Source organism: Rhinoraja longicauda, chromosome 5 (assembly GCF_053455715.1).
Source record: "Rhinoraja longicauda isolate Sanriku21f chromosome 5, sRhiLon1.1, whole genome shotgun sequence".
NCBI lineage: Eukaryota > Metazoa > Chordata > Chondrichthyes > Rajiformes > Arhynchobatidae > Rhinoraja > Rhinoraja longicauda.
Window position 1 is genome coordinate 73462734 of NC_135957.1, and position 17982 is coordinate 73480715.

General features: G+C 39.5%; 1 protein-coding gene across 2 annotated transcripts in view; it reads left to right on the forward strand.

Moving 5' to 3' along the window:
* Window positions 1–17982, forward strand: part of rngtt (RNA guanylyltransferase and 5'-phosphatase) — a 268716-nt gene that overhangs the window by 149566 nt on the left and 101168 nt on the right. For both annotated transcript variants that reach the window (XM_078400229.1, XM_078400230.1), the window contains one exon: window positions 5350–5418. In XM_078400229.1, coding sequence (XP_078256355.1) covers window positions 5350–5418 — 69 coding nt within the window. The remainder of the gene's footprint in view (window positions 1–5349; window positions 5419–17982) is intronic.

Consider the following 17982-nt stretch of genomic DNA (forward strand, 5'->3'; position numbering starts at 1 on the left):
GGCTATGTTCATAACACCATAATCTGTTTAAGTGAGTTATCAGCTTCACTCCACCCCCAACTCAATGCCTGACTATGTCCAATAAGTATCCTTAGTGAAAAGGATCCAGAGCACTTCTATTTGAAGCAGCCCTTTATACCATTCTATGCATGTGTTGGTGAAGCACCTGCTGGTTAAGACGTCTGTCAATCCTTTTTCTCCAGAGATATTGCTTGACCCGCTGAGTTATTCCAGAACTTTGGGTCCATCTTTGGCAGTCTGAAGAAAGGTCCCGACCCGAAACGTCACTCATCCTTTCTCTCCAGAGATGCTGCTTGACCCACTGAGTTATTCCAGTACTCTGTGTCTATCAAGTTATTTTATGCCACAAATAACTGCAGCTGGAAGAGTAATGTAAGAAAATAACTGGAGATACTGGTACAAATCAAAGGTATTTATTCACAAAATGCTGGAGTAACTCAGCAGGTCAGGCAGCATCTCAGGAGAGAAGGAATGGGTGACGTTTTGGGTCGAGGCCCTTCTTCAGACTGATGTCAGGGGGGCGGGACAAAGGAAGGATATAGGTGGAGACAGGAAGATAGAGGGAGATCTGGGAAGTGGGAGGGAAAGAGAGGGACAGAGGAACTATCTAAAGTTGGAGAAGTCAATGTTCATACCACTGGGCTGCAAGCTGCCCAGGCGAAATATGCAGCTGGAAGAGTATAGATTTGGGGCAGAATGCAGAGCTGATGTGTACTGTCATACCAAATTAATGCTCTTTTACTCTCTTTAATGCTGTGATGTTCACTCTTGCTGGGATGAAGTTCTACTGCTGCCAATGCTCTGGTGCATTGATCAGTGGTCATTATTAAAATTGGGCTGAACATTTTAAATGTTGATTTACTCAAGAGTTTGAAGAAGCACCAGTGGGAAATTGAGTGGAAAAAAACTATTTGGGGAACTGAGGGCTGTAGGTTAGATTGTAGATCGTTTGAAGATTGTACTCTGACCTCTCAGGTTGGGAAACAATTTGTTTACTCTGGGTGGTGGACGTTTGGAACTCTCCGCAAACATTTGTGGCAAAATGGTCGCTTTGAATCTGAGACTGATGGGTTATTGAACGGTAGGATAAGATTGAAAGCGATGTGCATTACTGCATTTCCATTGCTCTTGGTACTGAGTCATAGTTATACAGCACGGAAACCTGCTCTTTGGCCAATTCCTACCTCAGCAACAATCTATTATCAACTTTGTTTTGGTTGTACTACGAACTTCAGTTTTGCACCATTATGGTCTGGTTACCTACTATTACTAATATTAACTTATTGTTTTTTGGTTATTAATCATAGACTGGTACAGTACGGAAACAAACTTTGTTATTTCAGCCCAACTTGTCCATGCCAACCAAGATACCCCATCTAAGCTAGTCCCATCTGTTTGCATTTGGCCCATATCCCTCTAAACCTTTCCGATCCATGTACCTGTCCAAATGAAAGGTGGAGAAAGAGCATCGCAAATGATTCTCCCTTTGCAAATTTCCTCTGGCATTCACAAATACAGACTTTCCTTCAGAAATCATTTGAAAACTATCAGAATGCGGAATGTTGATTTTTCATTTTTACTCATTCTCCAGAGAATGGAGGCAAACTGTTGTCGAATAGTCCTATTCTAGAAGCAGACCAAACTGCAAATGAAAACTTTTCTGTTGATGATTAGGACCACATCTAGTAGTGACCTAATTAATTCAATCAGCAAAGCTAACAACTTGCTGGTGAAATATGTTCTAGCAGTGGTTTAAAATGTGAAGAGGTGTCTAAAGATAATGTTAAAACAGAAAAATATTCATATTGTGTAAGATGGAGGTACATCAGATTATAGTTCATTGATATGAATGTTAATTTTTGCACTCAACAGAATTAGTTGGAGATTATAGACATAGAGAAGGCAATGTCTTATGAACATTATAAAATTGACAATAATGTACTCCATGTGCTATAAAATGGCTCCTGTCGTTTACAAGGGACAAAAAAGGTTGAACTATTTCCATTTATCATTCTCAAGTGTGAACTAATGTGGCTGTCTTGTATGCTTGTTTCTTTTAAGAGCTATTGAGATTCACATCGCTACGTTTAAATTTGTTATTTCTCTAACCAGTGAACCTCAAGATAAATTATTTTTAAGCAATGTTTAAAGAAAATCAATGTATCATTTTTTAACTGCACTACATAACAATATTACGGGGAGGAAATTCCACAATATTTTTTCTTATTGAAGAATAAGATATCATTGGACATTTATTTCATATAGAAACATAGGATCAGGAGGTGATTAAGCCTTCTCCATCCTGTTCCATTATTCAATTGGGTCTCGGCTGTTGCACCTCAGTATCATTTATTCATCTGTATCCCTTGATACCAATACATAACAATTAATTGTTTTGAAGACACTTAGATGCCCAATAATGTGACAATTCTGATGTTTCATATCCCGTTAAGAGCAGCTTTAACTGAGAATAAAATGATGGCTCTCATTGTTTCAAGGATCGTTGAGCAAACTGAGCCATGGAACTCCTCCTGCCTAATTGCTCTCCACAAGCAGACTCGCATAGTCTGGTCCTGAGAATGTTGTGAGTTCATAGGATTGAGGAGCATTAGTTTAGTTTAGAAATGCAGCGCGGAAACAGGCCCTTCAGCCAACCGAGTCTGCACCGATCAGCGACCCCCATACACTAGCGCTATCCTACACACTAAGGGCGATTTTCAATTTTTACCGAAGCCAATTAACCCACAAACCTGCACATCTTTGGAGTGTGGGAAGAAACCAGAGCACGTGTGGGAAGAAAGCCCACGTGGTCACGGAGAGAACGTGCAAACTCCCTACAGACACCACCCCTAGTCAGGATCAAACCCGGGTCTCTGGAGCTGTAAGGCAACAACTCTACTGCTGCGCCACCATGCCGGTGAGAGTAGAAAATGTGTTTTCTACTTTTTGAGATGATTGTTGTTTTTCTGAGAATTTATATTTTCTCGCACATTTCAAGTTGCAGTTTGGGACCTTTTCACTTTGTGGAAGTGTTGTGCTAACACTTCCGCTTTGTCAGCAAATTTGCATTTGAACCAGATACCTTGTTACTTAGTTGAACCGTTTTTCACCGTCTTTTGCTATATTTTATATTTTCTCAATCATTGAGTTCAGCGAATGCTTCCATCTATTATGTATCATATTTATTCTATTCTATATCTTGTGTCAACTTTGTGTTTTCTTTCCCCTTTTCCTAAATATGTAAAAAGATGTGTGAGCATAGCTCCTTGAGCATTTCATTCTGCAGTCTTTTTGCATAGGTTGCTAACCTTAATTTACATTTTGCTGCAGAATTCATTTAGATGGTGAGTTCACTTGGATTTGGATGAGAGAGTTGCTTGACGTTTCCTGCTCCCCAAACCCACAGGCACATACTGAAGTCATGCCCTGAGATAAATTAATTCAGCATGGAACCTGTCCCCGTCCTTGTTTTATAGCTCAGAACCACTTAGACAAACTTCCCCATTGAAAAGCAGGAGGGGTCTGTACTTGCTGTAGAAAATTACATGAGAATCTACAAAAAATATTAAAATAAAATGGAAAGGCACCCACACCACAAATGCTTAATTCTAAATAAGTAAAATTGCGACTTTGTTTCTATAGTAGCTATCCAGATATATACTGCAATATATATCTGGATTATTCTAGATAATCCATTTTTTATGTTATATACAATTTAAAGCAATTTTGGTTTTCCTGATCGTTTGGATAGAAAGATCATATAATGAGGAAATCACCGTTTGTTTTATTGTTAAACTGATTTCATTCTAAATACCATTTTTTTAAAAACTAAAACCTCCCACACAATAGGTTTAATTAATCTGGGCAAAGAGGTAATGTGGTGCAATTTCATTGCGTTTAGAAACTCCAGGACAAATTACCTTGCTGCACACTTAATTATATGCAATACTAAATCTGCAAGGAACAACATAATTAGTAGGTCCATCAGATTTTTTCTTCCTTCTCCTGCATTGCTCTTGCAATTGTGTGCCCATTGAAGCAATATTTCACATTTGCTAATTACTTAATCGAGCTACTTAATGTGTCATAGCTAAAGGAAAATGGATAATTTGAAGGTATTAAATATTCAGTGTATCTCCTAATCTGCAATATTGCATTGTGAAACAGCAGCTTTTGAAAAATTGTTAATGAGGTGAATTAATTCTGATATGAAATGAGCAAAGAAAAATGCAATTTGCCAATAATGAAATATGAAATATTCAGCTACATGAAACGGAAGGGATTGATAGGGTAGATACAGGGAGGACATTATACCTAGCTGCAGAATGTTTAATTTGCAGTGGAACCCTTAAGGTAAGGGGTAGGCTAATCACCACTGAAGTGAGGGGTACTGTTCTGGTTGCCACACTACAGAAAGGACGTGGTAACAAAAAAGAGTGTAGAAATATTCATCAGATTGTTTTATTGTCACGTATACAAAGGCACAGTGAAAAGCTTTTATTGCGTGAGTGAAATGTTTTTATTGCGTGCTGACCAGAGGGTGTAAAGACTTGATTAAAATCGAGCCAACCACAGTGTACAGTCACAGGATAAAGGGAATAATGTTTAGTGCAAGAAAAAGTCCGACTAAAGATAGTCCGAGGGTTTCCAATGAGACTCAATTGGCATTGATAGGATAGATGTCACATTTATTTTCCAGGGAATGGGGTCGAGAACTTAGTGGGCACAGGTTTAAGGTGAGAGAAAAGAAGTTTAAATGAGTTTCACTTGGCGGCCTTTGATTTGCTGAGAGTCTACTTGGAGCATTTATTTCCTAAAACATGGACGCCACACATTTGCCACAGGGACAAGGCAGTGTGTTTAATGCTGACTGGAGAGATTGATTACTGTGAGCAAGAACCAAGAGACTTGGGGACCCCTAAGAAAAACTGTTGTAGTTTAACTAGATTAATTGGTCCAGCTAATGAGGACTGGTAATATATTGCCATTGCTGGTATAGATAGGACATTTAAGACAAGATCAATCAGATCTGGTTCATCTCTCAAAAAGATAATCACAGTGAAAAGTGGTAAAAGCTATTAACTGTTTCCAGATAAAGAGGAATTATTGATTACATTCAACTGCTGCCCATTATAGATTAGAAAGTCACAAAGTCAGGTGATTTTTTTTTAAGCTAAAATAGTTTGGTAATGTTTGAACTGTAATCATCTTTTGCATCAAATGTGCAATTTGAAACTATGATAGATTTGTTTTCAGCTCTTTGGTAAAGTAATTAGTTCAGTTATTAAAATTATAGCTGTTCATTTGCTTGTTCTATTTCTAATTTAGTTGTTGGAGGGAAGTTTCGCTCGGGAAGTCAGCCATGAAGTGGATGGACTGATTTTTCAACCAACGGGGGTAAGATTATTTATTGTAATGTGTAAACTACTTAATATCCCTAATGGAATATATAAACAACACTTTATTAATGTAAGGAGTACATAAAAGAAACTCTGAATCACACTGCTGTTGACTGAAATCAGTTTTGGCATAGAAAGAAATTCAAACCACACCTGTATTAGATTTTGGAAAGAGATTCTTTAATTCCATCCTAATTTGCAGGAAAACAAATGGAATACATGACATTGACTGGGATTTAATCATCTGCCTCCTTCATATATATATATATATCACATGTATAAGAAAATAACTGCATATATATCACATACCAGGTGCCATTGAACCAAATCTGACTAAATACAAATAACAAATTGCTGGAGAAAGTCGTCAGGTCAGGTAACACATGTGGAGAAAATGTACAGACAACCGTGTGATTTGGAGAAGGATTCTAACCCGAAAAGTTGTCTGTCCATCTTCTCTACAGATGCTGCCTAATTCGCTGAGTTCTTCCAGCACTTTGTTTTTTGGACAAGATTCCAGCATCAAGAAACCATCACCTGCAGTTCCTTGCATCTTCCAGCACTGCAGTTCCTTGTGTCTATCTTGAAAAAATACTAATTTGTTTGGATGCCCATATTATCTCTGGTGGTTCATGGTTTGCTTTAGGATTGTTGAAATATTATGGATAAATCTGAGTAGTTTTATTCAAGTAATTATAGTAAATCACATGGATTAACAGGTGAATAATCACAAGCAACACTGGAATGTAGTTGGGGCTGATTTAGTTAATTTTTGTTGGGCCTCAATAGCAAAACTTAAGGAGAAAGCATTTGTACCAAAAAAACGGGATAAAGTGCTCAAATATCTCACCTATTGTTCTCCGCCTCCTTCAATTAAAACCCTACAGGTCTATTGTCATGATGATCTATCCCCGGTGTGGTAGTTTAGTTTATTGTCACGTCTACCGAGATACAGTGAAAAGCTTTGTTGTGAGCTATCCAGTCAGCTGAAAGACAACACATGATTACATCGAGTTCCCACAGTGTACAAATACATGATGCAGCTCGAGTTTGTGAACTGACTGGATGTTGACCTCATGAGAATATGAATTGGAAGGGAAAATCTGGACCTTTGTTTGTTTGTGTGCGTGCGCGTGTGCGTGCGTGCGAAATAAAGAAGCACACGTGTTTTTTTTAAATTGTCTTTCACTTTCACAATTACTTATACCTGTAAGCTATAATTAAAAAGCTGATTTTTCAAACAAGGGGAAACTGCAATATTATGTCTACTAGAGAGCTGTCATTTTGATTAGCTCAACTATTTATGGTGAACTGCTCAAGGCCAACTGAAGAAAGTACAATATCGTCAACTATATAGTGTTATATAATATGATTTTAGGATGGTGCAGCAGGAGAGCTCTGCCTCAGCGCCAGACCCAGGTTCGATCCTGACTCTGGGTGCTGTCTGTGTGGAGTTTATGTGCTCGGCCTGTGACCGCATGGGTATTCTCCGGGTGCTCCGGTTTACTCCCACATTCCAAAGACGTACAGGTTTGTAGGTTAATTGGCTTCTGCAAATTGTTCCTAGTGTTTAGGATAAAACTAGTGCATGGGTGATCACCGGTCAGCGTGGGCTCGGTGGGCCAAAGGGCCTGTTTCCACGCTCTATCAGCATTTGAATACAGGAGCAAGTATATCTTGCTGAATCTGCACAGGGTCTTGGTCATCCCCTACCTGGAATTATGTGTGCAGCTTTGATTTCCTTATCCAAGCAGAGATATTGTTGCCATTGAGGGAATGTAGCAAAGGTTTAAAAGGCTAACCCTTGGATAGAAGAACTAGTGTAAGGGGAGAGATTTGGCAAGTCAGGCCTATTGCAAAGAGAACAATGAGAAGGGGTCTCATAGAAAGCCTGACAGAACTAGACTGAATAGATAAAAAGAACAATATTCCCATTGGTTAGAGAGTCTAGTACATGGGTTTCCTGCCATGCAAATTGGAGTTATGCCATTTAGAATCCAGATCAGGAGGAATTTCTTCAGCCAGAGTAGGTGGTGAACCCATGGGATTCTCAATCAGAGAAGGCAGTGGCGGCTGTTATTATATCTATGGAGATGGATATTTTTGGTACAACTGAAGAAATTGTGGGATATGGGGGCGAAGCCAGGAGCAGGATATTAGTGCTTCATGGTATTGAATGATGGAGCATGTCTGAGGTGGTGAATAGCTTCCCACGTTTTTTTTTCTATGTTTCTACAATAAGCACTAGCAATGGAACATCATGATAGATATTAAACAGCATCCCACTGGGTCAGCAGCTAGGATGAATCTGGTTTCCTTCATTGTTATACAGTGCCGAAACAGGCCCTTCGGCCCACCGGGCCCATGCCAACCAGCGATCCCCGCACATTAACATTATCCTACACACCCCAAGCCAATTTACCTACAAACCTGCATGTCTTTGGAGTGCGGGAAGAAACCGAAGATCTCGGAGAAAACCCATGCAAGTCATTGGGAGAACGTTCAAACTCCGGGATCGAACCCGGGTCTCCGGCACTGCAAGCGCTGTAAGGCAGCAACTCTACCGCTGCGCCACCGTGCCTGTCCCTAATGCCCCTAATAATTGTACATTCTTGACAGTCATTCTGATTAATTAAAAGCGCCATTCTGCACTATGGTCAAAAACCAAGAAGCTACATCAAGATGTCAGATATTTGAAACCTTTATCCCACAAACCCAAACTTTAGTGAAACCCAAAGGTTGTGTTATTAGATTTTGAATTTTATTTGTGTATTAAGTAAATAGAGAGGAAATATACTTTATATGAGGTTCTTTAAAGCTAAAATCAGACTATCGTTGTAGCCACAATTATAGACCAGTCAGCAATTTTTTTGACTAATGAAAATATGATGTGCCCGTTATTTAGCATCTTTCATTTTAAAGGAAATCATTATCCTGAATCAAGTACACTGTACTTGAGTTCATTCCATGGAGTGAAAATTGAGGGTTATATTTATTTTTATCCAATGTGTTGTGCACATTTATTAGGAATTAGGAATCAACTGCTCTTTGATTAATGGCATCTATGTTTTCTTTCCAACAGAAAATCATCATCAAAGCTGCTTCACTGTTATCATTCTGCATGCAATAATTTTACTGTTTTTAATTTATGCTTTGTCAATCAATATAATTGGTATGGTCTTTTCTAAATGACTCTATTGCACAGCTGTATATTGCAGAAATATTATAACAGTGGGATAAATACTGCACATAACCTTTTTAGTTGTGTATTAAACAGCTGTGCTGATGATAATAATAGCTGTTAAATAAGATCGGATATGCATCTTGATGAAACAAACCAAGCGATAAATTCCTATTTGCGAAACAAGGTTGATTTTGCAAAGAATATTTTGCCTCCCATAGGTTTTTCTTTTGCAATCTCCCTAGCTCTCTGATTTCCAGACTGGAGAGTGAAGCGGGTAATCTGTGCATGTTACAGATTAGAGATCTTAAAAAGGAAATAAGGGACAAATAATAGTGGCCTTATCAGCATTGCTCTGTCCTGTAAATGCATAAATAAAGGTTTGAGAATGGATGAAGCCAACGTGAAAAGCAAACCAAAAATAATTTAAAACCTATAAACAATAAAGTGATTGTCAATGGAAGATGTGGTTGATGAAAAACCATAAAGGAGACTTTATGGAGATAATGGGCAATATGAGCCAGTGTTTTCTATTTGCATCTGTCCTTAATAGCGAAGAGGATGCTGCTAATGGAATGAATAAAAATGGAGGTAGCTTTATTGGATTATATTTTTTAGTGTTTAGAGATACAGCACAGAAACAAGCCCTTCGGCGCACTGAGTCCGCACAGACCAGCGATCCGCACATATTAACACTATCCAACACACGAGGGACAAATTATATTTATACCAAGCCAATTAACCTACAAACCTGTGTGTCTTTGGTGTGTGGGAAGAAACCAAAGATCTCAGAGAAAATCCAGGTGGTCATGGGGAGAATGTACAAAGTCCTGTAGTCAGGATCGAACCTGCATCTCTAGCGCTGAAAAGCAGCAACTCTACCGATGTGCCACCGTACCGCCCTAAAGTAGAAAAGGGGGAAGTTTTTAAAAGGTTGACCATACTTAAAATAGAAGAGTAGGAATAGAACATATGCTAGATAACTGAGAAAATAAGGGAGGTAATTAAGGATGCTTTGGCCACAATCATCCTATCTCCTCTGGTTTGAGGAGTGATGCTAGACCAGTCAATCTAATGGTGCTGAGCACACTTCTTGAAACAATGATCCAGGACATTGTTAAATGGCATTTCCAAAACATTTGCACAAATGAAATAAGGCTAGCATGTATTGCTTAAAGGACAAATTTACTTTGGTTTATTTCTCGCATTCGTACGTGTAATACAGAAGGAGGACAGTTGGCCCATTGAGGCTGTGCTGGCCCTCAAAGTATTTCCATCAATCGCATTGCCCCATTTCTTTGCCTGTAAACAATTCTCTCTCACTCGCCCTTGAACTCCTCTAATTCTCTTCCCACCCACCTGTATTAGGGATAACTTAAATAGGCAGTTAACTGCCAGTTTATCTTTGGAATATGGGAGGAAACGAGAGCAGCAGGGGGGAACCCACAGTCCACGGAGAATTTACAGACTCATTGTGGGCAGCACCAGGATTGAACCCAGGTCACTGGAGCTGCCTGACAGTAGCATTAGCTGCTGTAGCACAATGCCTCCTGATTCTGTTCTTTCAGAACAATGTCATTGATTCTGTGTAGGTGGACTTTCAGAAGATAACGGACAAAGCACTCTGTAATTAACTACCCAGCACAATTATATTAAGAACTTAAGAGAGAATGGCTGCATGAAAAGAAAACTGACTTAAGTGACGGTGCGAGGACCAGTGGTTGAAACCTATTTTCAGACTGGAGGAATGTACAAGAGGAAGTTGTGCAGGGATCTGTACAAATACCACTGCTGTAAATATATGTTGTTGGTCTCGTCGTGGAGATGCTGGGCATAATTTCAATGTTTTCACACGACCCAATAGTAAGCGATGAAGATAGTGACGTATTTCAGGAGAATCTTGCAGATATAGAATGATTATGTTACATATGTTGTGCCTGACTGTCTTCTTGGCAGAGCTATCCAAAACAATGCTTTTGAAAGTTACTATTGAGTCTGCTATCAATTGCAACTTATTGTAAAGGGAAAAAATCCCCATGTTGCTTCTCTTTCTTTTGTCAATCACAGTCAATGTGAATTGTCTGGTACCAACTCCTTCTTCCTACTCCAGCTCGCCAGTCATCCTCTTCCCCTACTCCACGTTAAGCATAGGTGGTGTAGTCACTGACTCCGGCATTCACTTTTTCTACCTTCAGACACTGCATCTGGTTTGCTATTCAGCTTCTAACCTCTTCCTCGTCCAGTAATACTCTACCTCCTCCTATCTTGGTGATCTTGACAATAATGTTTATAATGGGCATAGCAATAGAGCTACTGCCTTACAGTGCTAGAGACCCGGGTTCGACCCAAGGTACGGGTGCTGTCTATACGGAGTTTGTACGTTCTCCCCGTGACCTGCGCGCGTTTTCTCCGAGATCTTCAGATTCTGCCCACATTCCAAAGACGTACAGGTTTGTAGGTTAATTGGCTTGGTATAAATGTAAAATTGTCCCTAGTGTGGGTGTTTTGTAGGGTAGTGTTAATGTGCGGGGATCGCTGGTTGGTGCGGACTCGGTGGGCTGAAGGGCCTGTTTCCATGCTGTATCTCTAAACTAAACTAAACTAGTATTGTTTAGAGATACAGCGGAGAAACAGGCGTTTTGGCCCAAGGAGTCCGTGCTGACCAGCGATCCCCGCACACTAACACTATCCTACACACTCTAGGGCTAATTTACAATTTTACCTAAGCCAATTAACCTACAAACCTGTACGTCTTTGGAGCGTGTGAGGAACCCGGAGAAAACCCACGCATTAACCTGAGTCTCTGGCGCTTTAACGTAGTAATTCTGCCACTGCGCCATCATGCCACCCGAAAAGAAGTAATTATAATATCTATTTGACCAATACCTCTAAGTATATGTTAAGTGGATGCAGAATTTTGCTTCACTTAATTTTGCTTAATACCATCAACACTTCATTAAATTGCCACCACAAAGTTATGTCCAATAGGCACATGTACATAATCATTGCTGTCTCTTTATTGAACTTTTTGAAAGTAGAATTTCCATTATACTATAGTTTGTACAAGCGGAAAAATTAATGTGTCCAAAGTTTGCCGAATTAATTTCATTAAACCTATTTATACTGAAGCACACTGTAGGGTAGTTCACCAATTAAACCACAGCAAACAGCCTAATACCAGCTGTAATTTGATTTGCTCATATTCATAAGCTTGGTCAAATAAACAGAGTCGAATTTTATTAGTTTCTAAATGAAAGATTAAATTGGATCATCATGTACTGCTCAAAAACTTTTGAGAGAAGGTATCGTGTGCGGACTGGTCCTTGCATTTGTAGGGGAGAAATATTTGAAGCACATTGGATTAACTACAATAAAAATATAGCCTTGATGCCAACAGTAGGCCTGTAAAGAAACGTACTTCTTAAGAGCTAAGGGAAACCATCTCAAAGGTGTTTTTTTTTCAAGAGGCAAACATGTTATTGACAGCCATTTTATCAGGCTATGCATGAACTGTGCATTTGCTTACTAGAAAGGCAGCTTTCTGCCATTGTCTTTATTTTTGACAAGCACATTGTCAAGATATACATGCTTTGGATTCAATGCAAGATGCAGAAATAAGGTTGATTCCTGAATTTAGTTGATGCAATGTTGAATCAAAATAGCCATGATAAATGTCAAAGGACTGATGGAGATGCAGAGCTGAGAAAAATGCAAGTCAAAACAAATATGGGGTAGATCCTTTTGTATTTTACTTCTGGTACTTTGAAATGATCCTTGTGAAACATATTCTGCAGTCAGTAAGGAATTGATAAAGAGGGAAGCTAATGTTTCTTCACAAATTTCCCATTGTGCCCGGACTTTTATTATGGACACCAATGCTTGAAACAAATAAGAACAGTTAAGCTCAATAGCTGAGGTGAATTTGTCATTTCTTAACCATGTTATCTTGCTTATTAAGAGCAGTATTACCCAATGCTCAATTGATTGGAATATGAATATCGACTCCCATTAAATTAAATTGAATGCATTCAATAGCTTCCTGCAGTGGTTGTTCCCCCTCCCCCCCCCCCCTCCCCTCCATAGACGGTTCTAGGTGATGTCTGCCTTTTGTTTGTTCAGCAATCAGTGTTATATTCATATTTTTCTGAAATGTTCTGTTGCATTTTCTACCCTGGGATTTTTTTAAAGATTTGAGTGTAGATTTGGGATGGTTGATGGATCATTTAATAAGGAGCAAGAACGGCATGGCCACGCTTTATTCTTTCCTTGCTTCTTATGTATTTAACATATAACATATAACAACTACAGCATGGAAACAGGCCTGTCCGGCCCTACCAGTCCACGCCGACCATTCTCCCTGACCTAGTCTCATCTACCTGCACTCAGACCATAACCCTCCAATCCCCTCCTATCCATATACCTATCCAATTTACTCTTAAATAATAAAATCGAGCCAGCCTCCACCACTTCCACCGGAAGCCCATTCCATACAGCCACAACCCTCTGAGTAAAGAAGTTCCCCCTCATGTTCCCCCTAAACCTTTGTCCCTCAATTCTGAAGCTATGTCCCCTTGTTGGAATCTTCCCCACTCTCAAAGGGAAAAGCCTACCCACGTCAACTCTGTCCGTCCCTCTCAAAATTTTAAAAACCTCTATCAAGTCCCCCCTCAACCTTCTACGCTCCAAAGAATAAAGACCCAACCTATTCAACCTCTCTCTGTAGCCTAAGTGCTGAAACCCAGGCAACATTCTAGTAAATCTCCTCTGTACCCTCTCCATTTTGTCGACATCCTTCCTATAATTTGCCGACCAGAACTGCACACCATACTCCAGATTCGGCCTCACCAATGCCCTGTACAATTTCAACATTACATCCCAACTTCTATACTCGATGCTCTGATTTATAAAGGCAAGCATACCAAACGCCTTCTGTACTCCTAGAATCCTTCAGGAAATCACTTGATGTGTGCACATTTGTTTTTGAATCTTTTAGGCCAATATTGCTTTATATCCCTTGCAACTGCTTGCATCTACCACATCCTCCACTATATGAGGCTTGTTAGTATGATCATTTTGTTAAAAGTGGTCACTATTGGCACAATATGCATACCAGCAGGCAACCTCCTTTCAGAGAAGCCTTGCCAACCACTTAGTAACAGTATAACAGTGCATTTGCATTTCTGCATGTGCAGCTGTCGTTTGATATGGTAAGATTCTGTGGAATAAAGCTGGTACGAAGCTTGCCTTTGAAAAACAGCTGAAAATCAATGGTGTAAATGAGACATACAGAAAAATAAATCACTCCATGGGTTGGTATTCACAACTGAAAGTCTCCATGGGTTTCTGAATGATGTACCCGAAGCTGCTTGGCTGATCTAGTGGTGATTGTTGATACACCCTTCTTCTGCAAATTCCCAGTGTATGGTCTATAGCACCTGGAAGGCAATGGGCTGGCTAGTGAATTACATTTAAGGAAGTGAGCCTGCAGAAGTTCATCAAATGCTAAGAAAAGAGACTTTTTCTTAAAAATGAAAGCAGCGTTCAGCACAGCCACAGGTAGTAATGAGACCCATGTTGTCTTGCATTTTCTATTATAACTTCTTCATCACAGCAGGGTAACAAGATTTCTGTGCTGTGATAAATGTTTACATTTGCCCCTCTGTTTGATGGTGTGTTTTGACAAAGAATTGCATAAATGTATCCAGCTTTCTTTTAAAGCTAAGTAGTTTATCAAATTCTAAGCAGCACAATGGCGCAGCAGCAGAGCTGCTGCCTCACAGCGCCAGATCTCCTGGTTCGATCCTGACAACGGACGCTGTCTTAAGTTTAGTTTAGAGATACAGCGTGGAAACAGGCCCTTTGGCCCACCAAGTTCACGCCGACTAGCGATCCCTGCGCATTAACGTTATCCTACGCACACTAGGAACAATTTACAATTATACTAAGCCAATTATCCTACAAACCTGTACATCTTTGGAGTGTGGGAGGAAACCGAAGATCTTGAAGAAAACCCACACAGGTCATGGGGAGATCGTACAAACTCCGTACAGACAGCACCCTCAGTCGTGATCGAACACGGGTCTCTGGTATTGCAATCACTGTAAGGCAGCAACTCTACATCTGCACCACCACGCCGCAGTCTGTGCAGAGTCCATACCTTCTCCCTGGGACTGCATTGGTTTCCTCCTCCATTCCAAAGAATTGTAGGTTAATTGGTTTCTGTAAATTGTCCCTAGTTTGCAGGATCCAAAAATGGTCCAACAAGAACTAGTGTACCAGTGATCGATGGTTGGCGTGGGCCGAAGGGTTTGTTTCCACATTGTATAGCTAAGTTAAACTAAACAATTGACTTACTTTTCTGGGTAAAATCTTTTAAACACCAATCCTGTTAATCACTAAATCTGATATTGTCATAAAGAAGTAACATTAATATGACTGTAGTTCAAACAAATGGAAGCTATGACTATTACATTTGAAGAATATTCCATTTGGAGAATATTCCCCTTATAAGCTACAACGTACTACCAGAAGCCTTGCATAGGTTAGTTCTCTGTTATCTAGTGAGTGGGGGATTTCCATCACACAGGCAACTGAATTTAGGGATTTTAAAACTTAAAATAACCCGAGGGGCTAGGAGGAAGGAAGGGAAAGTTTAATGCAGGATTCTAGCAGTTGTACTTTTTGAATTATAGCAGAAACCAGACAGGGGTCAAATCATTATTCAAGTTCTCAGCCCGACATAAGAAATGTAAATGAATAAATTTACACAGTCTCGCTGAAAATATTGTCCATCCAAATGAAAAATGTACCTGTCATAGATACTGAGCAGCACAGATGAGTTTAAAGACCTTGAGCAGACCTATTCAGTCATATTGTCACTTCTAACATGTTTTCTTTCTGATGTTGCAGAAAATGAAAATTGATGATTTTGAAGATTATGCTCTCCCTATGTTACTTGTACGTTTGACATTCTGTATTACAAATTGCTAAACTAAACTAGTGAAAAAGAGTCTGACAAAAGTACAATGCTTCAGTAATGTGATATCATATGGACAAACCTGATTTTCTGTTTCTGTTTTAGAATCAAAATCGTCCCATGATAGCCAATTACATTGAGCCTGCCAACAGCTGACTTTCACCCTACTCAAACCAGCAGCCTCCATTTACTTAACATCCTTTTATAAGAAAGTACCCCACAGCCTTTCTCAGAAGCTGCTTCAAACAAAAATTGACGCCAAAAAAACGAACAAATATTTCAATTTTCCACAATTGTCATTTATCCTCATTCTTTCCACCTTCTACTTTCTATTTCCTGCTCTCTTCTCTGCCAAACCTCTCACTTCCTCCCTCATATTTCCAGTGGCACACCTATCTTCCTCAGCAGTTCCATGTTTCCCACCATCCCTAATATTCCTATTCCATTCCACTTTCCTCCACCGAGCATTCTTCACATCTTCTTCAATGCCTACCCCTTTCTCCTCACAGATATTCTGTTTCTCTTCCCCCATGCCCGCTCCCCCATATCTCTTTCCAGCCATTTCTCCTTCTCTTCATGGATTGCTTTCTTTGGCATTTTCCCCCGTTTCTTTCCTTGTGTCACATTTTTCTGATTGTCCCCTGCTTTTCAAACCTATTTTTTCTTGTTTAATTTTTTCCATTCAAATTTCACCTCCAGTACTTGCCCACTGACTGTTCTTCTCCCTGTAGTTTATCTCTAGTCCTCCTCAATACCTTTGCTCTACAGTACCCTGCTTTCACTCTGAAACTAGACACAAATACGTACTCAACGATCCAAACAATGAATGATACTGTTAACAAACAGGGTGATTTTAGATTTGTCCATGAGTCATCCCAAGGGGAGATAAGCTAATTAATTGTAATAATGAACCCTATTCTGCGTTTCAATTCCTTTTAGGTGCTGTCTTAGGAAGAGAAAGATCCATTTGTTATAACTAAGATACATAATGATCTAATCTTGAAGTTCTGTTGCAAAATAATACTTTCCCAGCTCAGTATAGGGATTTAAAAATTGCCAAAGCAATAAATGGTAACTCATTCCAGGATAAAGCACAAGCCTGATTGCAGATGATGAACATTTATTTGCTTAAGCTGTTTTGTGGATTAATTCTACACATTTTGTCTTGATTTATTTTGTACGGTGATACCAAATGATTCTTAATATTTGAAATCTCATTATACAACAACAATGTTTTGCATTGCGAGATTTTTTTTTTTAATGTGTTTAGAAAGTCATAATGCATTTTGGTCACTTGAGGTTTGGTTTGGAAAACCAGACTTTTGAGTTCAGTCTGTGTGTATTCTTAAACTTGTTTGAAAAACAATCAAAACTATCAAAATTGTAACTGCAAAATGCGCACGTTAATAACAGTTTTAAAAAAAAGTAATCAAATGGAAACTCTTGTAGCCTTTTGTTTTTATGGATGTCGAGAGGTCCTTTGTCATTATACTGGCATACAAACTTAGATTGCTTTCTCTGAAGCATCAGACGTTGAAAGGAGACCTGAAGTATATAAAAATTATGAGAGGCGTAGATAGGGTAGGCAGAATCATTTCCTCAGGATGGAAATGTCAAACGCTAAAGGGTATCAATTTAAGGTCAGAGGGAGAAAGTTTAAAGGAGGAAGTTTAAACATTAGCTTCACATTTCTAAAGTTTTTCACTGTACCTCGGTACACGTGACAATAAACTAACCTAAAAGTCTTGTGATTTGCAGGGAATTGAATCATAGTATCATACAGCTGAGAAACAGGCCCTACAGCGCAACTCATCCATGCTGACCCAAATGCCCATTTCTCTGCTTTTTGACCCATACAAATTTAAAACTTCCCTAACCCTGTACCTGAAAACATGTATTTTAAATGTTATCATTGTACATGCCTCAATCACTTTATCTGGCAGCTCGTTCCATATATGTTCCATCGTCTGTGTAGAGAAAAGTTGCCTCTCGAGTTCCTTTTGTCTTTCTTTCCCTCTCACCATAAACTTATGCCACCTTGTTCGTGATTCCCCAACCCTGGGAAAAAGTCTGTGTGCATTCACTCTCTCTATGCCTCTCATGATTTTAACCCGCAAAACCTCTCGATATAACTCAGTCCGTTGAGTCCTTCCAACATCCTCATGAATCTTCTCCGCACTCTTTCCAGTTTAATGACATCCTTTCTGTACCAGGGTGACCAAATCTGAATACGCTACTGCAAGTGAGGCCTCACCAACCTTGTGTACAATAGTCAATGTCCTCACTGATAAAAGCTACCATGCCAATTACCTAACTGTGACACCACTGTCAGGGACTTGTATAACTGTACTCCTGGAACGCTGTGTTCTACAACACTCCCCAGGACCCTTCTCTGGTTTGACATT